The 8,736-nt window shown below is 37.3% G+C and overlaps 1 protein-coding gene across 1 annotated transcript in view; it reads left to right on the top strand.

Annotated features, from left to right (window-relative positions):
• LOC107663476 (cyclin-T2-like) overlaps nucleotides 1-8,736 on the top strand; it is a 16,682-nt gene that overhangs the window by 3,024 nt on the left and 4,922 nt on the right. Inside the window, exons 5-7 of the mRNA XM_016453720.1 lie at nucleotides 6,760-6,820; nucleotides 6,906-6,968; nucleotides 7,482-7,527. Of these exons, the coding sequence (XP_016309206.1) occupies nucleotides 6,760-6,820; nucleotides 6,906-6,968; nucleotides 7,482-7,527 (170 nt within the window). The remainder of the gene's footprint in view (nucleotides 1-6,759; nucleotides 6,821-6,905; nucleotides 6,969-7,481; nucleotides 7,528-8,736) is intronic.

Here is an 8,736-nt window from a genome sequence, read left to right as displayed (position 1 = left end):
AAAGAAAGGAAAAAAAAAAACGAGCTGCGCGAGCATCTTCTGGAGCTGACAGTGGCAACCAATAAAGGTACATTTTCTTTCTTTTTCTGAAATCACTCACCGTCCGTTATACTGTACATTTCTTTATAGTTTAAATATTAAATGAGTTTAGCTCTAACCCTGATAAAACTCTCCTACCTGTAGCCTTCTAGTAATCCTAACTAAGTTAATTGGTAGAGGTGTGTTTGATTAGGGTTAAAGCTAAACTGCAGGACAGTGGCCCTCCAGTACCAAGTTTGCCCATCCCTGCTTCAACTCACAAAGAGGCTTTATAAAAGGTTGATTAACCCGTTAATTAAATAGATTATTATGAGAGTGTCATATACAAGATGATTAAATATATTTGTTAATATATTTAAATTATTAACAAATGCACAGTATAACAGTGAGTGATTTCAGAAAAGAAAGAAAATGTACCTTTATTGGTAATTGGTATTGCTCGTTCGGGTACCAACTGATAAGCACCTAAACTACACTGTAAAGAGATTGCTGTAAATTTTACAGTAAGCTGGATGTATTATTACTGTATTTTCATTTAAAGTATTATTACTGTATTGTCAGTATTAGTACTGTTAGTTTATTTTAACTTTTTACCTGTATAAAACAATCCAATTGTGGTACAACACTGTATACCATATTTGTTTCCAACCCCATAAAAATCACAATAACTCATTAGCATTTGTATTTATAATATTCTTTTTAATTGTTGAACATTTTCTTTTTAAAAATACAAAATGCACTAGCTGAAAAAAGGGCATCACCACAGTCCCCTGGGGACTTTGTATCTGTAGCATGGCAAAACAGGCTTTACGGAAATAAAATATATTAAAAAGTAGTTTGTTGTTAAATTTCAGTAATTTTTTGCAAAGATGACAAGCTCTCTGATAAGAAACACCACGAGGGGATTCAGGCTGATGCTTTTTCTTTGCACCCTCTTTCCTGAATTCCATCTGATCTGTGACTCTGAATGGCATTTGGTGCCACCAGGGTTGATTCTCGGAATGAACCTGCAAGCACAAAAAATATATATATTTCAAATAAGTGTTTACAGGATTTACCCCAACTGTCAGACTTAGTGCTGTATGTGCTTTGAGATTAATTAACACTATATACTATCTGAACGCACCTACAAGGAAGGTGCATAATTGGTTGATAATCCATCACAAATTATTAAAGCTCCATTCCTTATAATGCATTCCTGTAGATCAAACAGTAGAGCCAAGTCACCATTATTTATATAGCGCTTTTTACAATGCAGATTGTGTCAAAGCAGCTTTACAGTATTAAACAGGGAAATAGTGTGTCGAAATAGTGTGCCGTTCTCCTCTGGCCAGACGAAACCAGTTTAATTCTAGGTTGCAACAAAGTCAGATTGTGCAGAGGACTCCCGTGGTTCCCGTGGTCTTGTCCCGATGGCCATCTTGGAGACGAGGTCTTCTCTGGGGCTCATCTAGTTGTCCTGGTCTCATCTCTAGGTGCTGATCCACCATCTGGGATGGATACAGACTGGATCCGGGTGACTGCAGTGACCATCTGATCTGGATACAGACTGGATCTGGTGGCTACGGTGACCTCGGAATAAGAAAGAAACAGACTAATATAGGCGTAGATGCCATTCTTCTAATGATGTAGCAAGTACAATCGGGTGTTATGGGAAGTGGTCCCGGTTCCGGTTGACCTAATTAATGCAGCCTAACAATCCTTTAACAGATTTGAATTCTAGAGATGTGTTATGTGTAAGCCAGGTTAAAGAGATGGAATGGCCAGAGTTTTGAGAGCGCAGCGGACGTGGAGGACTATAATGTGATAAGATCTCACTCAAATACTGAGGCGCAAAACCAATTAGCAAGATTTTAAAATCTATACGATGTTTAATAGGGAGCCTGTGCAGTGTTGACAGAACCGGGCTAGTATGGTCATACTTCCTGGTTCTAGTAAGAACTCTAGCTGCTGCATTTTGGACCAGCTGGAGTTTGTTTATTAAGCGTGCAGAATAACCACCCAATAAAGTATTACAATAATCTAACCTTGCAGTCATGAATGCATGAATTAACCTTTCTGCATTTGCCATTGAGAGCTTAGTGTTATATTGCTGAAATAGAGTTGATTCCCAGGGATTGTGGATTTGTGCACCTGCAATGAAGGATTCGAGAAGGTGTTACTGTTGTGTTTGTGGGAGAGAGAAAAATCCTTCCAACTTTTCCAAAGTTTCCAACTTTTGTCTGTGACTTCAAATTTACTGATACACATATGTGGCTATTCTCTACAAATTCAAAATCCCGTGTCACAGACGCTCAGTTGTTTCGGCTTAGTGTTATATTGCTGAAATAATGGAGTTGATTCCCAGGGATTGTATAACGATTAAAAAAACAACAACCTTTAACTAGTTTACTTCGGCTAACTTACAAGTTGATGTTATCACTGTTACGTTGGCAATCACAAGAAAAGGCGAATATCATTAAAATAAATCTGCCTACGGAAATTCGAATGGTTGGGGGGTGGGGAGGGACAAGGTCGTGGTTAGAACGCTTGGTTGAGTGCATCAGACACGACGACGAAGTGCTGCTGCAGCGTCAAGTTTTCGCCATGTCGAAGAAACGCTGTTTTTGTCACCCCATGCCTTTTGAATTTCCTTGCAGCAGATGTTTTCTACTAGGCTTGCTGTGATAGTCGGTGTTGACGGTGTTACCGGTGTTAAGCCGCAACAACAGTTACATCCCTTGCTCACCGTGGCACTGCGCCCCACCGTCGTTTTAATTTTTTATTGTAATAAAAATAATTTGGTTCAGTTAGAGAACAGACAATACCATTATAAACTGAACACGGCTGCTCAGTGCAGAGTGCCGAACGACAGTCGCATCACAGATCATCAGCAGGAGTCAGATTTAATTTGTCACGTGAGGAGAGTAGGGATATGCCGGTATCAAATTTTCATGTTGCGATTAGCGCCATCTGCTGTCAGAGAGTGAAAGTTCGCTTTCATCCAGAGCGTCTCTCACATGTTCCGCCATGTGCTTCTCGTCCGCTCTTATTTACATCAGAGTGCGCACGCGTCTTTCACGCAGCATACAGCGGTGTTGTGCATTTTGACCAGTTGATGGGAAAAGTATTCTTAAAATGCATTCAAAATTCTGAATAACTTGTAATATATAATTATTCACGGTATTTAGAAGAGCCCACGATAACAATATTGTGCATATTCATTACCGTGATATATCGCATTACCGAATACCGGCACAAGTCTAGAGGAGTGTGAGTCGAGCTGACCGACAAGAGTGAGGTGAGACAGACGAGACGATGGCCTGTTGACTTTTGCCATTTATCAAAGGTTTATTTGGTTTGCTGATTTTTACTTTATTTAAACTGTGTAATTTGTTTATTTATTTTTTTTACATATGCCTTGCCTCCGAGCTTTTTTTTATTCGTTTTGCTAATAAACGTTCTATGTTTCTCATTTATTTGGTTCCACAGATTTTCAGTTTTTTATATTTAAACTTTATGTAAATTATTTGGTATTTTATATTAGGCCTATAGCATGATGTATTTTTATTCATTTTGTTAATGAAAGTTCTATGTTTAATTGAGTTCTACTTTTAAGTGAGTTCGGTGAATTGATGACGAATTGACTAATTAGAAAGTGAAAGTAAAATGCACATGGGCATTTAAGCTATTTAAAAGCAAGGGAAAGCGAGGAAAAGAGAGAAAACTCCAACGAAATCACAAATCAAATCAATCTCAAATCACAAATACTGAAGAAAAAGAACAGGTTGAATGTTAACCTTTCCATATAACTATAAACTATGATAAAAGTTCATCAGCATGCATTGATTAAACCCATGTTGTAGCAAAAAAATAAATAAAATTGCGACCAAATCATGTGCTCGTGCTAGTCACAAAGGAGCGACCAGTGGGAAGAATGAGTCTGGAGCCCTGAAGTTACAGTTATGAAAACGTTTTTATAAATTGCTGACAGTACAATACTGGACAATGATGTAATCTGCAGAATTTACACTTCAATTATGAGACTATGGTATAAATAAATTCAACTGTATAAAAGTTTCACTGCAATTCATTTTATAATGTTATTATTAAATAATAATTAAAGAACAATAAACATAATACATATGCACTTATCTGTACAGCTGGTGTCAATGATCTAATGTTGCATTTGGTCAGACTCAGCCCATTGCTTTACTGAAGTATATTATATTGTTCTTTTACAGCTGCAGACTGAGGAAGATCCTGAAACACACCAGCAAACCCTAAAACAGACAACAGTTTACAGATGTTTTTCAGTGGCAGCAGAACTATGACTAAACTTTTGGGTGAAACTTGTTTACTTTTTTCATACTTTTATTACTTGTGGAAAAACTTGAAACAATTTTAAATAAGTATAAAGAATGGCATTGGTTTTGTACATTTAATTTTTGTTTAACGTTATTAATAAAAATGTTGTTCAGTTAGCATGTTTTTGTGTTTTGCTTTGGTACCGAAATTGGTACCGAGAACCGTGGATTTTCACTGGTATTGGTACCGAATACTGAAATTTTGGTGCCGTGACAACACTAATTGACGCCATCCTTAACTAAACCGGACCCCTTTGGCAAGGGGCGGGGCAGTACTGAAACACCGTCTAAACTGTTCGCCAATCACAACGCACTGGGACAGCTAGCCAATCACAACACATTTAGTTTTTCGGAAGACGGGCCTTCATCAAACCTGGAACTAATAGAGCCGTTTGTGCCAGGTGGGGGAGAAAGGTATTTTAATAATGTAAATTATGTGAAAAATAATGCGTTTTTTGAGCCACCAAGCATGAGAGTATGTTCTAGTACACCCCCAAAACAAAATCAAGACATTGTAAAAGAGCATAATAGGACCCCTTTAAAAATACAAAGCTAAAATAATACCGACAAAAAACAAAACAATTTTAATTGAAAAATGGTTGTATTTATTAATAATTTTATTACATTGACGGTTTATGAAAATATTTTTTACTCTTTCTGAAGAGTCATGCACAATGAGGTTAGTAGAATGAATTTGCTTTAAAAAAAAAAAAGACTTAAAACAATTTAAAAAAAAAAATAAATAAAACTATACTACCCTCAAGGTTTCAAGAGATAGTTCACCCAAAATTCTGTCATTAATTACTCACCCCCTATTGTCGTTTCACTCGTAAGACCTTTGTTCTTCGGAACACAAATCAAGATATTTTCGATGAAATCTGAGAGCTTTCTGACTAGGGGTGGGAATCTTTAGGTACTTCACGATCCGATTCCGATTCTGGGAGTCACGATCCGATTCCAAAACGATTCTTGATCTACATTTTTTCCTAATGAATTCTTCTGCTGTGCCAAATACATGTTTACAATTTTATATTTTAACCAAAATTGCAATTTCTATGCTTTTTGTTTATAGTTGGAATCTCTGTAAGTGAGCACTGCCATCTTAAAAATAGCTAGGGGTGTGAATCTTCACTGGTTTCACGATTCAATTACGATTGTCATTAACAACTCAATATCACGATGCGTCACATTCTCAGTTCTCAATATTACTGCACATGGCTACATTTTCATATAAATTTTATATCAAATTTAATTTGTTCCAAATTAAAAAAAAAAAAATTATATAAACAGACTACTTTTTAAAACAATTACTTATTTAAAATAAGTGTTCTTTAAGTATCCGAAAGTTTACAGACAATAGGCTAGTTATGGGGTTTTCTTTTTTCCTCAGAATTATTGCCATTTGATTATTATTGATGAGATCATAGACAGTGGCAGCTTTAACAGGCTGCATTTACACTATTGCACAGATCTATTTCGATAAATCAGATGTTCTGTCCTGCTCTGAAAACATAACTGACTGTATTTACATCAATTTCATATAAAAGTATTTATGCATTTAACCGCAGCCGCAAGCTTCAGGACATCAAACACAAAGCGCACGTGAAAGTCTGTCAGTGCGTGAGTTTCGAGCATATAATACGAACTGCATTCCAGACGGCAGAAATGAAAGCGTATCTAAAGTAAAATACTGAAATAACAGCGGGTGGAAAGCACACACTGTCAAGTAATGCGCACGTGTCTCACAGCGCATATTCTGTGCAATGAAGCCCGTCGCGTCTCTAGCACGCACACGTGCCATTTGCGGGAAAAAAAAACAAGCTCAGAATTAATTCTGAATATTGAAGAGAGAATCGCGATTTTTTTTCTCCCACCCCTATTTCTGACCCTGCATAGACAGCAACACAACTACCATGTTCAAGGCCCAGAAAGGCAGTAAGGAGGACATCATTAAAATAGTACATGTGACATCAGTGGTTCAACCGTAATTTTATGAAGCTACAAGAATACTTTTTGTGTACAAAGAAAGCAAAAATAATGACTTTATTCAGCAATCTCTGCTCAGCGGTGTCGGTCTTCGACACACATTACCGACAGTGCCACAATGCATGCGTTTGCATTCCTTTGCTTTCTTTGAGCACAAAAAGTGTTCTTGTAGCTTCATTAATTTGTGTTCTGAAGATAAACTAAGGTCTTGCGGGTTTGAAACGAAATGAAGGTGAGTAATTAATGATAGAATTTTCTTTTTTGGGTGAACTATCTCTGTAATATATTATACATTATAAACAAAAAAAAAGTAAATTGATGGGCTATCATCAGAAGCATTGGGACCAGACCCCTCTAATGAGCAGGTGTGATTTGTGTTGATCCACAGGCGTACCTCCAGCAGGCTCAAGAGCTGGTGCTGCTGGAGGCTATAGTGCTGCAGACACTCGGTAAGTTACAGGATCTGCTAATAAATCTGTGCTTTATGAAAGCAGTGAACACATGAGTCCTGTCTAACCGGTGATTTTGTTTCAGGGTTTGAGATAACAATAGATCATCCACACACAGATGTGGTGAGATGTTCCCAGCTAGTGCGAGGTAGATGCTTCCAACTTTTGCTCTTAGTCTTTCTTCATCTCTTTCACGCTCTTTACTTTTTTCTTTTTCCTGGCTCACAACTGTTTTCAACATTGATCAGAAATGTTTCTTGAGCAGCAAATCAGCATATTAGAATGATTTCTGAAGGATCACGTGACACTGAAGACTGATGCTGAAAATTCAGCTTTGGACAAATTTACATTTTAAAATATTAAAGTAGGAATGTTGTTTAAATTTGTAATAATATTTCACAATATTCCTGTTTTTACTGTATTTTATTAAAAATAATTGCAGCCTTGGTGAGTATAAGAGACTTCTTTCAGAAAAGTAAAAAATCTTACTGACCTCAAACTTTTAAATGGTAATGTATAATATAAATGTTTATTTATTATAATATAGCACTTCTGTTTTTTTGGGGAGTAATCTGATACATTTTTAATGGAAAAAAAATTGTCAAAATGAATTGAATTTTAATCCAACATTGTCTGTCTCTCTCTCTATTTCTCCCCTCAGCGAGCAAGGACTTGGCCCAGACCTCCTATTTCATGGCTACCAACAGGTTGTTACCCTGACCCCTATTTGTTGCACTGCCATGGCACCCTATGACTTCCTATTAGGCAGGGTTCTCCTTCCTGTGTCCAACGCCCTCACGCGCCTGGGCGGGCTGTTTTGCTGTCCTGCCCGGCGAAGTGCGGTGTAATGTACTACGACTTGCTGTTGGCGCAGAAGGTTGAATACACAGCCTGGAGTGTAGAGGTGCTAATAGAGATATCTTGATTGAGAGTGCATAGGTCAATAACTCAATTGGTAGCCTGAATATCAGCTCAGAGTTCAAAGGTGTAAACTTAGAGATTGTCACGGTAAGTTCCAGAGAGTGCTTTCTTTTTCATGTTTCTTTTTGGTTTAAATTTTGATTTTTATATTTATTTTTCAATTATTACTGTTACTGTTATTTACAGTAAAAAATCATAAAAATAAAGAAAAAAGTATTTTATTTTATTTAGGATACTTCACTTTTTTTTTTAGGGATGCACCGATACCGATACTGGTATCGGTATTGGGCCCGATACTGAGCTCCTGTACTCGTACTCATTAAAATGCCCCGATACCAAACGCCGATACCACACAGCATGTGATCAGTGCCATATTCAGACAAAGAAACACCGACAACAGAACAACAGACTGCAGAATGGAGTTATAAGAGATTAAGGATGTCTACGAAGTATATGTATGCAATGAATATAATGTTAAACATTCAGTATTAACGTCTGTATAGCTGATGTGCGTGAGCTGATAAAGCACGCTGAGTGGATTGAGCGCGCTGCGGCGCAGATGTGCGAGCTTGTCGAGTGAATATATCTTTCTCACAGACATCACTGGAAAGCTTGTAGTTCGGTCGGATATGTCAAAAAGATGTTCACTCACTTAGCACACGCATCATTTGGATTAAAACTAAATCGTAAAAAGACCATTTATATGGGCATTCACTATAAACGTCATTTATTTTTAAGCTTGGGCATACGACTTTCTGGCGAAAGTGAATCTAGCAGCCTGTGTGAAATGCGCTAGGCTGTACTATTCTGCATCAGTACAAATACGTACACGCGTTGCGCGTGTTTTGCTTGCTTGAGTGTTTGTGCATTATATGAGTGGCTTTGGAATATAAATCGCAGCACGTTTCAGATGAAAAAACGCGACTTCTATTTCTGAAAATATCACAGTTAGGAGATTTATAACGAGTGGTTCCCTGCATTATTACAGCAAAGCG

This window comes from Sinocyclocheilus anshuiensis, unplaced genomic scaffold (genome assembly GCF_001515605.1).
Source record: "Sinocyclocheilus anshuiensis isolate Anshui unplaced genomic scaffold, SAMN03320099.WGS_v1.1 scaffold77, whole genome shotgun sequence".
In the NCBI taxonomy this organism is placed as follows: Eukaryota; Metazoa; Chordata; class Actinopteri; order Cypriniformes; family Cyprinidae; genus Sinocyclocheilus; species Sinocyclocheilus anshuiensis.
The sequence above is the reverse complement of the archived record's forward strand: the minus strand, read 5'-3'. Positions and strand labels throughout refer to the sequence as shown.